Source organism: Camelina sativa, chromosome 13, assembly GCF_030686135.1.
Source record: "Camelina sativa cultivar CO46 ecotype springtype chromosome 13, ASM3068613v1".
NCBI lineage: Eukaryota > Viridiplantae > Streptophyta > Magnoliopsida > Brassicales > Brassicaceae > Camelina > Camelina sativa.
The window spans coordinates 2,447,608-2,462,279 of record NC_141892.1 but is presented as its reverse complement, the minus strand read 5'-3'; the positions used below and the strand labels follow the sequence as shown (position 1 = coordinate 2,462,279).

The following is a 14,672-nucleotide window of genomic DNA, read 5'->3' as shown; positions in this document are numbered from 1 at the left end:
CTTGGTATTGTTTTGATCGTCAAATTATCAAATCCTTACTAAACCAATCACTTCAGTAATTAGATTTTACGGTTGAACCGATTTAACCCAAGGTATTTTCAATTCCATCTTCTGGTTAAGCTATGTAACAGATATGAACCCTCGCGGTTGTTAAAACTTAAAAACCCAAAACCCTCGCCGTCGCCGCTGAAGCTGATCCCTCCGTTAAACATGCCAAAGTACAAGAATCTGCTGCTAGCATCGAAGCGTCGTAAATCCAAATCCAAAAAGCGAAAGCTTACTCAGCGTGAACCTGAGTCTCTGTTTCAAGAGAGAGCGTTTAATCAGGAAATAGAAGAAGATGAAGATGAAACAGGGTTCAAGCTCAAAATCGCAGCTCCTTCACAAGAGCATGGTGTTCAACCTCTCGGAAACCTCTATTTCAATCCTGGTTCGGTGAACGTACGAAACACTGGGTTAGGTAATCTCCAGATACTCACTGATGAGCTCGTTTTGGATATTCTAGGTCTTCTTGACGCCACTCATTTAGGTCTTTTAGCTACTGTAACCAAATCTTTATATATTTTTGCCAATCACGAGCCTCTCTGGAGGAATCTCGTCTTAGAAGAGTTGAAAGGAGAGTTTTTGTTTAATGGGTCTTGGAAAGCTACCTATGTAGCTGCTCACCATCCTAAATTCAAGTTGTCTGGAGATGGTGAATCGAATTTAAAGATTATAGATTTCTATTCTGATTATATGTTTCAGAGCTGGTTGTGTGCGAATCTCGAAATGAAACCGAAATGGCTTAGAAGAGACAACATTACTCGAGTGAGAGGCATATCTGTTGAAGATTTCATTACTAAGTTTGAGGAACCGAATAAGCCTGTTTTGTTGGAAGGGTGTTTGGATCATTGGCCTGCTATTGAGAAATGGTCAAGAGATTATCTGACTCAAGTGGTTGGTGATGTTGAATTCGCTGTTGGTCCAGTTGAAATGAAGCTGGAGAAGTATTTTAGGTATTCCGATGGAGCTAGAGAAGAGAGGCCGTTGTACTTGTTTGATCCCAAGTTTGCTGAGAAAGTTCCGGTTTTGGATTCAGAGTATGATGTTCCTGTTTATTTCAGAGAGGACTTGTTTGGTGTTTTGGGAAACGAGCGACCTGATTATAGATGGATCATAATTGGACCAGCCGGATCAGGATCGTCTTTCCACATTGATCCTAACTCAACATCCGCTTGGAATGCGGTGGTTACAGGTTCGAAAAAATGGGTTTTGTTCCCACCGGATGTGGTTCCACCAGGTGTGCATCCAAGTCCTGATGGAGCTGAAGTGGCTTGTCCTGTTTCTATTATAGAGTGGTTCATGAACTTTTATGATGATACTAAGGATTGGGAGAAGAAACCTATTGAGTGTATATGCAAAGCTGGGGAGGTCATGTTTGTACCTAATGGATGGTGGCATCTCGTTATTAACCTTGAGGAATCAATTGCAATTACTCAGAATTATGTTAGCAGGTAAATGATTTATTTCCTACTCTCTCTTGAGAGATTATTATCATAGGTTGCAGCAACTGTTGATATATATGGTGACATGTCTGCTTAAGAAATGGAATTTAGTACATGTGTATTGAGTTTTGATCTAATCGGAGAAACATTACTTGTGCAGGAGGAATTTGTTGAATGTGTTGGAGTTTCTAAAGAAACCGAATGCTAAAGAGCTTGTCTCCGGAACAACTGACAGAGAGAATTTGCATGACAAATTCAAGAAGGCCATTGAAGGAGCTTACCCCGGGACTATTCAAGAGTTAGAGAAGAAAGCAGAAGAAGCTAAAAGAGTCGAAGAACAAAGAGTTTCTTTCTGGGACTCTGCCAAAGCTGATACTTTCAAATTCTCTTTCTAAATACAAATTACATCATCTTCATATTTCAATTTTGTACGATCTTATTACACTTTATTAGACTTAAAATTAGTTGTTTTTGCTTCTTTGTTACACAGTCAAAAACAGAGGAAATAGACCGTTATGTGTTAGTTTTTTATAAAGTTGCAACCTTTTGGGTTTTTTTTTTCTTTTCTTCAGAGAATGAGTAACATAGTGCTCAACACACTTCGTTTCAAACACCCGAAGCTTGCCTTACTCCAATCTTGTTCTTCCTTCTCCGACCTCAAGATCATCCATGGCTTTCTCATACGAACCCATCTCATCTCCGACGTCTTTGTCGCCAGTCGTCTCCTCGCTCTCTGCGTCGACGACTCCATCATCTTCAACAAACCCACAAACGTCTTGAGATATACATACGGAATCTTCTCTCAGATTCAATACCCTAATCTATTCGTCTTCAACCTTCTCATCCGCTGCTTCTCCACTAGCAGAGCTTTTGGATTTTATACCCAGATGTTGAATTCTCGGATTTGCCCAGATAACATCACGTTTCCGTTTCTGATTAAGGCTTCTACTGAGATGGAGTGCGTGACGATAGGAGAACAAACGCATTCACAGATTGTTAGATTCGGATTTCAGAATGATGTTTATGTAGAGAACTCTCTTGTTCACATGTACACTAATTCTGGTTTGATCTCTGCTGCTGGTAGAATCTTTGGGCAGATGCCGTTTCGAGATGTGGTTTCGTGGACTTCTATGGTAGCTGGGTACTGTAAATGCGGGATGGTTGAAGATGGACGAGAGATGTTCGATGAAATGCCTCACACTATTTCTAAAAAAAAATTTCAATTGAAACTTAGGGAATTTGTTTACTTGGAGTATTATGATCAATGGGTATGCGAAGAACAACTGTTTTGAGAAAGCCATTGACTTGTTCGAAATGATGAAAAGGGAAGGAGTTGTTGCGAATGAGACGGTTATGGTGAGTGTGGTTTCTTCTTGTGCTCATTTAGGTGCGTTTGAGTATGGAGTAAGAGCACATGAGTATGTTGTTAAACATCACATGACTGTAAATGTTATTCTTGGTACAGCTCTTGTGGATATGTATTGGAGGTGTGGGGATATCGAGAAAGCGATTTGTGTGTTTGATGATTTGCCTGATAAGGATAGCTTGAGCTGGAGTTCGATGATCAAAGGTCTTGCTGTGCATGGACATGCTCACAAGGCAATTCATTACTTCTCACTAATGATTAGATTAGGATTCATCCCAAGGGATGTTACTTTCACAGCGGTTCTTTCAGCTTGCAGTCATGGTGGGTTAGTTGAAAAGGGTTTAGAAATATATGAGGACATGAAAAGTGATTATGGGATTGAGCCTAGACTTGAGCATTATGGTTGCATTGTTGATATGTTTGGCCGTGCTGGAAAGTTAGCCGAAGCTGAGAACTTTATCCTTGAAATGCCAGTGAAGGCTAATGCTCCTATACTGGGAGCATTGCTTGGTGCATGTAAGATATATAAGAACACTGAGGTTGCAGAGAGAGTTGGAAATATGTTGATAGAGTTGAAGCCAGAACATAGCGGTTACCGTGTTTTGCTTTCAAATATATACGCGTGTGCAGGACAATGGGAGAGAATCGAGTGCTTGAGAGACATGATGAAGGAGAAGCTTGTTAAGAAACCACCAGGGTGGAGTTTGATAGAGATTGATGGGAGAATAAATAAGTTTTCCATGGGAGATGATCAGAAGCATCCTGAAATGGGTAAGATCAAACGGAAGTGGGAAGAGATCTTGGGGAAGATAAGATTGATAGGGTATAAAGGCAACACAGTTGATTCGTTTTTCGATGTAGACGAGGAGGAGAAGGAGAGTGCCATTCATATGCACAGTGAGAAACTTGCAATTGCGTATGGTATGATGAAGACTAAGGCTGGTAGAACGATTAGGATAGTGAAGAACTTGAGGGTATGTGAGGATTGTCATACAGTAACAAAGCTTATCGCCGGGGTTAATGGTAGAGAGTTCATTGTTAGAGACGGCAACAGATTTCATCATTTTAGAGATGGATTTATGTTCCTGCAAAGACTATTGGTGACAGTCTTTGTTTTACTATTTTTTTGTAGAGGATTTGTGTTTTTACCTTATGAAAAATTATTTTATGACAAGTTTTGATTTTATTTTATGCAAAGGTGTTAAAAGTTATGGAGCCAGAATTTGGATCTGATTTCAAAATCTGAGACCCAAATCACATACTCCCTCCGATTTTTTTTCCTTGTCGTTCTAGAGCTTTGCATACAAATTAAGAAACTAGATCAATGTTCTATTATACCCTTTCTTTAATACATTTTCTATTTTTTTATTGATCAAATCATTAAAATAGTTAGGATAAAATTGGTATTTTGTCATGCATTGGAAACCTAAAACGACAAGTATTGGAAAACAAAATTTTTAAGTCTAGAATGAAAAGTAAAAAAAACTAGAGGAACTAATTATTTTCAATGATTTACCAATTGGGTACCTGTGATTTATGCTCTATAACCCTGCCTTTAGTGTAGTAGACTTTAGTCCTTACTCTTTAGAGATCATGTCCTAAACACAAGGACTTGTGTTAACAACTGATATGTAAAAAAAAAAAGTTTATAAATCAGACTCTAAAATTTGAAGTTATTTATGGTCCCAAAATCGTCGTCAGTCCCATCCGAATAAGACCAATACACCCTAAAATAGGATTTTTCCCTTTTTTTATACGAACTGTCGTAATATTTTACATCATATGATATTAATATTTTACCAATAAAAACCTACTAGTAAGTTGAAGGAGTAAGGACGTTAAACGTAAATCGTATCATCTACATTTAAATATATAATATGGCATACTACTTTATTAAAAATAAAAAATAAAGCATACTACTCCTAAATAGTATATTAGATGTAACAAATTTAGGCTTCTAGCAAATAAACTCTAATAAGAACGAGAAGAGGGGCGGTGCCGTCCTTGAGGAGAAGAAGCCACGTGCCTCCGAGACTCTTTTCTGTTGGTCCCATCACCAAACGCCAAGCTAAGACATTAGACATACGACTTCTTCTTTTTTTCAATACAAGATTACGAACCCGATTGAAATTTTTCCAAACGTAATTATTGTATGAAAGCAAATTGTTATTTGATATCGCTGAATGCGGAAAATATCTAAACCAAACTTTCCCACTAACAACACTTGCATTGAATTGTTTAACAAGTTCGATTTCTAAGTAAGTTCAAAACAGCTGAATTTTTAGTTTATAATGGCAACGGACAAATGTAAAGTAATTGCAGCAAAAGAAAATGCTTCGAACAATTAAAATGTATGCTTACCAAAAGTTTATGTCTATGTGTTTTAATTATTATAAACAACAAACAATTAGGGGAAAATTTTTTAAGGAGGTGGCGCGCCAAGTCGACAACTAACGTTTCAACTATACCGACCAGACAGTGTGGGGAGTGGGGAAGGAGAGGGCTCTTTGGAGTTTGGACAGTCCCTTGACTCATCTTCGCACTTGTCTTGCCACGTGGTGGGTGCATCTTTGTGGATTGTGGTTGTTTGTCCCTACCTAGACATGTATCCTCAAAACTATTAATTAAATATTCGTGTGTAATAATAATGTTTAACTATAATATTGAACGTGGATTTTATTTTTGGGTTAAAACTGCACGTGGATTTCCAGTAGATACAATCAAATAAATAAAAAAGTGATTACACCAAAATATTTTGATTGAATGTATTTTGATTAGATCATTTACGTATATGGTGTCGTTCTATAGCAGATATCAAGGAAGATCAGCTTGAAACTTCACAATCCTTAATTCTTTATATTCGACTTGGCTAACATCTATATAAAAAAAAAACACCAACGATGGTGGAATTAACGTTCTTTGTTCAGTTGTTCTTGTCTTTCGCGAATGTAAACGCAAATAGAAATTTCTTATGTTTGTGTTTAATATTTACGTTTTAAAAAAGAACCAACACTCTATAATAGCATGTAAACGCAAACAAACAATGGACGACGTTTAGGCCATATAGGATCCAATGACAAAGGAACAAAACGTAGGTATCAGTAGAAGCCGTTCATCACTTCAGAACGAAGAAGAAAACAAAATCTTGGGCCTGCTTCATTTATTGGCTTTGTGATTTAAGACATCGATCCTTGACAAAATCACAACCTGTCCGTAGCTTTCTTGCACCACTGTACGTGACTACACATTGAGGCAGTACAAACACTTACACATTACGTACCAATTTATACATTCAATTGTAGTGTTGACCTCACAGAGAATTTATTTTTTATAGTACATTTGGTAGGCGTAAGTCAATTTAAAGTCCATTTTAATGAAAATACTTCTTCAGAAACAATCATGGGTTCGAACCATCCCATATTATAAAAACCAATTAATACACACCAATATTTAAACTAATCACTAAAAGGTTTGACAAAAACAAATCACTACAAATACATACTTTTTGGGGTCCTCTTTTCATTTTACTACATAAAAAAGAAAGGCTTATAGCAATCAAATAGTGAGGTTTAGTTTTTTTTCCCCTTTCTTTGTCATGGATTCAGAAATTGTAAGATATCTAACGCTGATTCTTGTCGATCGGGATACATACAAATTCCAAAATTAGTTTTCACATTATTATTACGAAAGGAGCAAAACTAGATAGAAGGACAATACATTGGATCTAGTACCTACATCTAAGTACGAACCTTGTAAATCCTTTCGTGTGGCGTCAAATTTAATTGACGGAAGCTATCTGTAGAGGCCACTCTATGTGCTTCACTATCGTATTAATTAATTATTATGCATCGATTATGTAATGTTATAACACGGTTGAGATTGCATGAAAAGAATGTGAGGTCAGATTAACCCATATTGTCAAATATATACGTAATAATTACGAAGATGTGATGATAATAAAGTACAAGAAAATCCGTAACGAAAGCTAAATAAATCTCAAAACTAACCAAAAAAAGAAAAATAAAATAAAAGCTTTGGAGTACAAAACATATTTGGCAGGAAGAAAGCATCCAAAACCAGCTTTTTAGGAAGTGCCCTGTCTCGTAGGTAACATGAGATTCAACTAAAGCCTCACAATAGTTTCCTACAGTTTCCAAACACACAATATTAACATATATAAAACATAACTGTCCTTTTTATTTTATCTTCTTTTGCTGTCTTTCATGAGGGCTAATCTGATAAGCTAATAAGGTTAAGAAAATTTAATGCTAAAAGTTTTGTAGTCGGGAAAAAAATAAAAAATCACTATTGTTGATACTTTTCTGCAATGTCAACACAGTTATAATATGGATAAATACGTAAGTATATATATCTATATATAATAGATTGTATATTTGTAATTGGCCGGACACGTCTACGGTTGATTTATTCAATGATTTTATATAGAGGAAATTGGACATGCATGTCTCATTCACTTTGAAATTAAAAATTGAATAGCATATAGCATTTTGTTTTCAACATAATTGTAGGAAGAGAAAAAATGATACATGAACTACCATTTTTATTATACCGGAAAATTTTCAAACAAATTCAACCTTTCCTTTTTAAGTTAAATATTTCTGTAGATATTGATTAAATATTCTTTATAATATAGCAAATCCCCTACTAGTGGCAGAGTTGGGTTTGAAATGCTCTCATTATTACATCTAAAGAGGAATTGGTTCCGTTCGCCAACAATATTTTCATTATTTTCTTTTAAATTATTGTGTTATGTTTCAATTTCATGCAATGAAAAGTCAGATGATTTCCGTATCTTTATTACAGGTGAAATTATGAAAGAATCCAATGCATAAATGTCACATAATCGAGATAATCTGAAAATGATTCCATGTTAATTGGTACACTTCTAATCACGAATTATGTCGTTCCAAAAGAGGAACCGAGACAATAATTGATTACTACAACTGCTTAAATATTCAACTTACGAGAAAACATGTATATATATTATGATATTCGTATGTCCCTACCACGTGTACGGACAGGAATATGAAGCAGGAAACATCGTGTCCGCAAACTATCGCTATAACTCGCCCAAGTGATTATACTTAGCGGCTCAGCGCTACAAACGAATATGATGAATTCTTCTTAATATTTTGAAATGTAAAACACACAAAGCGTATATTACGCATGATGATCAGAGTGTAATCTTTATAATGGTTAGAAACTGTGCATGGTTTTAGTCATTAGGATATTGAAGCCAGATTTAATCATGTCGTTTTGTTTTTAATCATGATGTTTTGTTAGACAAATTCAAGCTATTTTTAAAATGATTTCCAAATTCAAGACCGAATTCCGTACATTTTTGGAGATCCGAGTCTAAACGGTTGATGATACTAAAACAGAGAAGAAAAAAAACCGATTATCTCAAAAATATTGAACTCGAGGTATAATGTACACCAACGTAACTTCAAGTGCTAACCACTAATCCATCGCTCATTCGGTACAAAACTTTGAGAATTGTGATCGGTTTTATTCTCAATGCAAACCTAGCTAAGCTCAAATCAATATTTAACGAAAATATAATTAATGTCAATATTTAATTAGAGTTAACTGCAAATCGTTTTAATGCTTATAGTAATAAGTTTGGTATCATTATATCTCAATTTAAATATTCTTTCAGTTTTACAAAAAAAAAAATACTATCATTTTAAGATTTTATTTTTGTTCCACATAATTTTATTTTCAGTTCAATTTTAAAAACTAATTCTCTAATTTATTTCTATTATCTTACTTTATTTATTAGGAAAAAAGTTTTTAGTGTATTTATAAAGGATATAGTATAATTTTAAAAAAATGGTATGCAATATATTATAATAATGTTTCTTACGAAACAGAAGGATGTTACTGTTGACGTCATTAAGATGTTCTTATTAATATTTTAGAAAAAAACTGCTAATTAACATCAATAAGATGTTTTATTAATACTTTGGAAAAAAAAACTGCTAATTAACATCAATAAGATGTTTTATTAATACTTTGGAAAAAAAAACTGCTAACGTCAATTAAATGGTATCGTAGTCCGTTATCCGAGTCCTAATATCAAGAGATGTACAGGGACTAGATATACACGGACTAGAAAAAACCACTCGACGATTCAAGAAAAAAAAAATTACAATATGAAAAGTTCACTAGGGTATTATCGTAATTGGAGTTGAGCCACTCATAAATGCGACTATATAAAGAAGGTTGAAGAAGCAGCTTAGAAAGGGTGTCACAAGTTTCAAGCTTTAACATCGTCTCTACCATAAAAACAAACCTCTTTCAAACAGTGGAACACACTTTTTATCATTTAGTTCCCCAAAGGTATCGATTCTCTCCATCTTCTTATAGTCATTCCTGTTTTCTTGTATCTATTTATATCTTATCTATTCCTGTTATTGGTATCAAAATGTTCATTTTGTTTTATATATGTTCCATTCAAATATATGATATTGAACGTAAATAAATTTGTTAATATGGATTATGATTTATGGTTTGTCGTCGGCAGTTCTAGGAAACGCCATAATGTCAATGGAAAAGCCACCGTTGGCCACCGGTTTAGCACGAACACGATCGGAGCAGCTATATGAGTCGGTGGCCGCAGCCATCAAATCACCTCACGGCTCCATGGACGCTAACGGTATCCCTGCGACGGCTCCAGCAGCCGTTGGAGGAGGAGGCACGTTGTCAAGGAAATCAAGCAGGAGGCTGATGATGGGGGCGTCTCCAGGGAGGAGTGGCGGAGCCGGAACACATATAAGGAAGTCTAGGAGTGCTCAGCTAAAGCTCGAGCTAGAGGAAGTGAGCAGCGGTGCGGCTCTGAGTCGTGCTTCTAGCGCATCCCTGGGACTTTCGTTTTCGTTCACCGGGTTCGCTATGCCGCCGGAGGAAATCTCCGACTCGAAACCGTTCAGCGACGACGAGATGATACGTAAGTCGTGTGAACTCATCCTAAGGGTACTTTCGTCATATTAAGTTACGATGTTCCCATGCTTAGAGGGTAGTATGGTCATTAAGACGTGCAAAAATTTAATGATATGATAACAACGGATACATGATTGGTGTGCGTCGCTTTGCCTTTTTTGCATGAGAGAGTTGGATAAATTATTTAACAGAGAGATACAAAAACTATTGAGCCTCCTAATTTACTCCACGTGTTCTCTTTCTCGTGCAAAAAGAAACTCCCACCACTTATTTTCTTTTCAATTGCAAATTGGGTGGTGCTGCAATTAATATATATTTATATTCTCTCTGTTTCATATTAAATATCATTTTAGTATTTTTCATATAGGTTAAAAAAATTATTAAATTTTCTATTTTACCTCTTATTAATATATTATTTATTTTTTTCTATTAATCAATACATTAAATTGGTAATTGGAAAATTTACCAAACATCTACGTTGAAAATACAAAATAATACTTATTTTGTAACAAAATTTTCAGTCTAAAATGACATTTAATATGAAACAGAGAGAGTATTTATATAGGCAAACTTTTAATATGTAACGAGAAAAGCATTAATATCTTTGTTGTGGTATTAATATTTTATTTGGTCATTCCCAGTGGTTTAAAGTGATACTATTAGTTTAATTTACTTTTAATTCTATATTACATGACATAAACTCGAGAGTGCAAAACTATTCTTTGAATCTTATGATGTTGGCCCCATATTCAAAAAAGATAGATTATTAAGTGCTTCCAAATGCCCGATATTGTTTTTAAAGAAATAGTACTAATTGTTTTTTTGTTGTTGTTAAAGATATATCATGCCTACGGCCACTTACAATAGATGTTTAGTGTTAATATTGTACTTTTGTTTGTTTTCTTATATATGTTGATATTTTGTCAATCTGAGCATTTGTTTTAATAAAAGTCAATAAGTCACCACTAGTGATTGTCATAAAATTCGAAGTTGTACTATTTGTTTTGATAACCATCAGTCAATCATAGTTGTACACTTATTCTGCATTATTCTCACTTAATGATGCAATTTTTTTTTGTATTAACTAATACTTATATAGGTAGAAACTTACGTAACTAAACAAATTAAGACGTACGTAGCGGAAAAAGGAACAAAATAGAAACTAGTGATATGTAAACGTCACGTAGTGATTGATTCACCAACTTAACAGCTTTTTATGACTAAGTAGGTTAAAAATTGGTGAGAACAAGTCAATGAATCTCTTACTAATTAGTCAAAATTTGTGGGTCCTGATTTTGGAGTTATTAGCGTTTGGTCTGTTGTAATCTGCAAATGATGTACCTCCAAAGTCCAAATCTTACGTATACGTAAAAGACGTTTAGTAGGCTGACAAAGATTGGCCAACATATAGTTTTACACATCGTATATTATAAGCTCACTTACCATATAGTGTGCTTTGGTGTTAACTGTTAAAATTCACCTACTTAAAGATTCATTCACTGACAGAGCCCCTGGCTTTTATTTTTAATATAATTTATTGAGCAACGATGAATCAACGGTATAACGTAACTGTTTCAGCGGAAGATATAGAAGCGGGAAAGAAGAGGCCTAAGTTTCAAGCAGAACCAACATTACCCATCTTTCTCAAGGTAAAATACTTATATATCCAAAGCAGAGGAAGAAGAGAGCAATTAAAAAAACAGATGGGGTTGTTACAAAGAGAAATGTTAGAAATTTGGATTGACGTAGTTAGTGGTTTTTGCGTAAGGGACGGATCGATCTCTTTTGGTACTGATCTTCTCTGTTTGCACAGGCACTGAGAGGAGATCAGCAAAAGAATAGCACACAATTGTCTCTCATTCTCTATATATACTTTTCATCAGGTTCATAGTCTTGTACATGGTCTACATGAAATTTGTGTACAAGACTTCACATATCCATAGTTTTAAGATTAGACAAAGGGGGGAAGAAGTGAAAATTTTTAATAAGATTTCTCAAAATAGCTAGGTTTTATTTCATGAGTGAGGTAATCGATGAAGACTTAGAGGTGTTTTTTTTTTGTGTGTGTGTGAAATTGATGTAGTTCAAGGAAGTTACATACAAAGTGGTAATAAAGAAAATGACTTCATCTGTGGAGAAAGAGATATTAACTGGGATAACTGGGAGTGTGAATCCTGGTGAAGTTCTTGCTCTCATGGGACCTTCAGGGAGTGGCAAAACAACTCTTCTTAGCTTACTCGCTGGCAGAATCTCTCAATCCACTACCGGAGGCTCTGTTACTTACAACGACAAGCCTTACTCTAAATTCTTGAAAAGCAGGTAATTAATATTTTTTGCCCTAAAACTCTCACACTCCATTGTAAGAATACACACGGAGACTTAACAATTGCTTCTTGGTTTTGGTGGTAGGATTGGATTTGTGACTCAAGATGATGTTCTGTTTCCTCATCTTACCGTGAAAGAAACGCTAACCTACGCGGCTCGTCTGCGGTTATCCAAGACTCTAACGAGAGAGCAGAAGGAGCAACGAGCTTTAGATGTTATCCAAGAATTGGGTTTGGAAAGGTATGTTGAATCTTTTATAGGTTCCAAAACATAACAAGAAATTAATTATGGTTGGTCTTTATTTTAATAACTTGCATGGTTGTAGGTGCCAAGACACTATGATTGGAGGAGCATTCGTGCGTGGTGTATCAGGTGGAGAGAGGAAAAGAGTTTCTATTGGAAACGAAATTATCATTAATCCTTCTCTGTTACTTCTCGATGAACCAACCTCTGGTTTAGATTCCACTACTGCTCTTAGAACCATTCAGATGCTCCACGACATCTCCGATGTTTGTTTGCTTTCTTTGTTTCTTCAGACGATTTGTATTTTTTGCTCTGATTTTTGTCTGAATATCTTGACGAAAATGTGTTGAAAACAGGCGGGGAAAACAGTGATCACAACGATACATCAGCCCTCGAGTAGGCTCTTCCATAGATTTGACAAGCTGATTCTATTGGGAAGAGGAAGTCTTCTCTACTTTGGAAAATCATCAGAAGCTTTGGATTACTTCTCTTCCATTGGATGCTCTCCTCTTATCGCCATGAACCCTGCAGAGTTTTTGCTCGATCTAGCCAACGGTAACATCAATGATATCTCTGTGCCTTCTGAGTTAGATGATAGAGTTCAAGTTGGTAATTCAGGCAGAGAAACACAAACTGGCAAGCCTTCTCCTGCTGCTGTTCATGAGGTTATTATAGAAACAACAACATTGTTAGCAAATTAAGATTACCTGAAACCGTATTGAGTTCTGATATATATCTATCGAAAAATTGTAAGCAGTATCTTGTGGAGGCATACGAGACTAGGGTTGCAGAACAGGAGAAGAAGAAACTAATGGATCCTGTGCCACTAGACGAAGAAGCTAAGGCCAAAAGTTTGCGTCTAAAGCGCGAATGGGGAGCTGGCTGGTGGGAGCAATATTGCATACTGTTCTGCAGAGGGCTCAAAGAACGGCGACACGAGTACTTCAGCTGGTTGCGTGTTACACAAGTTCTTTCCACAGCTGTCATTTTAGGGCTTCTCTGGTGGCAGTCAGACATTCGGACTCCAAGAGGACTACAAGATCAGGTATGTTGTTGGTTTGAGAAACTAAGGTTTCGGGTTGGTTTTTAGGAAGATGAAACTCTTATGCTTCTCTTGTTCTTCTTGCAGGCCGGTTTGCTCTTCTTCATAGCTGTTTTTTGGGGATTCTTCCCTGTTTTCACAGCAATCTTTGCGTTTCCGCAAGAGGGAGCGATGTTGAATAAGGAGAGAGCAGCGGATATGTATAAACTAAGCGCATATTTCCTAGCTCGGACCACAAGTGATCTCCCTCTCGACTTTATTCTACCTTCCCTTTTCCTTCTCGTCGTCTATTTCATGACAGGTCTTCGTGTCAGCCCATATCCCTTCTTCTTGAGCATGCTCACTGTTTTCCTTTGCATCATTGCAGCTCAGGTATATTCAGATCAGAATCATTAAAAACACTAATTAACAAGTAAAAGTTTAATCATAATGCTGATTATGATTCTCGTTGTTAGGGACTCGGACTTGCTATTGGTGCCGTTTTAATGGATTTAAAGAAGGCTACGACTTTAGCTTCAGTAACAGTCATGACATTCATGCTTGCAGGAGGATTCTTTGTCAAGGCAAGTCCTCTGTTTCTTGATGCCCTCTGTTTTTTAACTTTCTCTGTTTCTTGATTTCCTCTGTTTTATTGATATCCTTGTCTCTTTTTACAGAAAGTGCCGGTTTTCATCTCGTGGATACGTTATCTATCTTTCAATTACCACACCTACAAGCTTCTTCTAAAAGTTCAATATCAGGACTTAGCTGAATCCATCAACGGGATGAGAATAGACAGTGGACTAACTGAAGTAGTTGCACTCATTGTCATGGTTTTCGGTTATCGACTCCTCGCGTATCTGTCTTTAAGGCAGATGAAGATCGCAACATAACTCATTTTCCACACAAAAAAATAACATAGAAGAAGCACTAAGACCATAAAGAGTGCCGAGTGCGTCAGATCCTGATGATCTTGACACGACCAATCCTTGACAACGATTAAGAGATTGGTCCTAAGATTATTCCTTCTTAATTACAAAATTTACAAGAAGTGTTAATGAGTTTGATAATATGGTTGGGTGGTGAGAGATGTCTTGATTGGAGAAGCTATCGACCTATTTTAGTTTGTATTAGTAGATCAAATCTAACAATGGTTCATGTCTATTAACCAGAAGAACCTTATGGTTTGATCAGATCTTCCTTAAGTATCAATCCAGTTACTCTTAATCACTGATGGTTACTACGGCTTTACTTTTGAGAATCTTCTTCA

The 14,672-nt window shown here is 36.0% G+C and overlaps 2 protein-coding genes and 1 pseudogene across 2 annotated transcripts; all 3 read left to right on the top strand.

Annotated features, from left to right (window-relative positions):
- Positions 1 to 3: 3 nt before the first annotated feature.
- On the top strand, positions 4 to 2,046 carry LOC104734668 (arginine-specific demethylase JMJ22). Its single transcript, XM_010454292.3, has 2 exons — positions 4 to 1,493; positions 1,645 to 2,046. Exons 1-2 carry the CDS (start codon positions 211 to 213, stop codon positions 1,877 to 1,879), a joined length of 1,518 nt encoding a protein of 505 aa, XP_010452594.2. The 5' UTR covers positions 4 to 210; the 3' UTR covers positions 1,880 to 2,046.
- Positions 2,047 to 2,059: 13 nt separating this feature from the next.
- Positions 2,060 to 4,039, top strand: LOC104734667 (pentatricopeptide repeat-containing protein At5g06540-like; annotated as a pseudogene).
- Positions 4,040 to 8,907: 4,868 nt separating this feature from the next.
- Positions 8,908 to 14,632, top strand: LOC104734666 (ABC transporter G family member 22). The gene is made up of 11 exons (XM_010454290.2): positions 8,908 to 9,213; positions 9,398 to 9,820; positions 11,392 to 11,462; positions 11,897 to 12,132; positions 12,223 to 12,378; positions 12,464 to 12,647; positions 12,738 to 13,046; positions 13,139 to 13,426; positions 13,511 to 13,795; positions 13,879 to 13,986; positions 14,080 to 14,632. Exons 2-11 carry the CDS (start codon positions 9,415 to 9,417, stop codon positions 14,293 to 14,295), a joined length of 2,259 nt encoding a protein of 752 aa, XP_010452592.2. The 5' UTR covers positions 8,908 to 9,213; positions 9,398 to 9,414; the 3' UTR covers positions 14,296 to 14,632.
- The last annotated feature ends 40 nt before the right edge of the window (positions 14,633 to 14,672 follow it).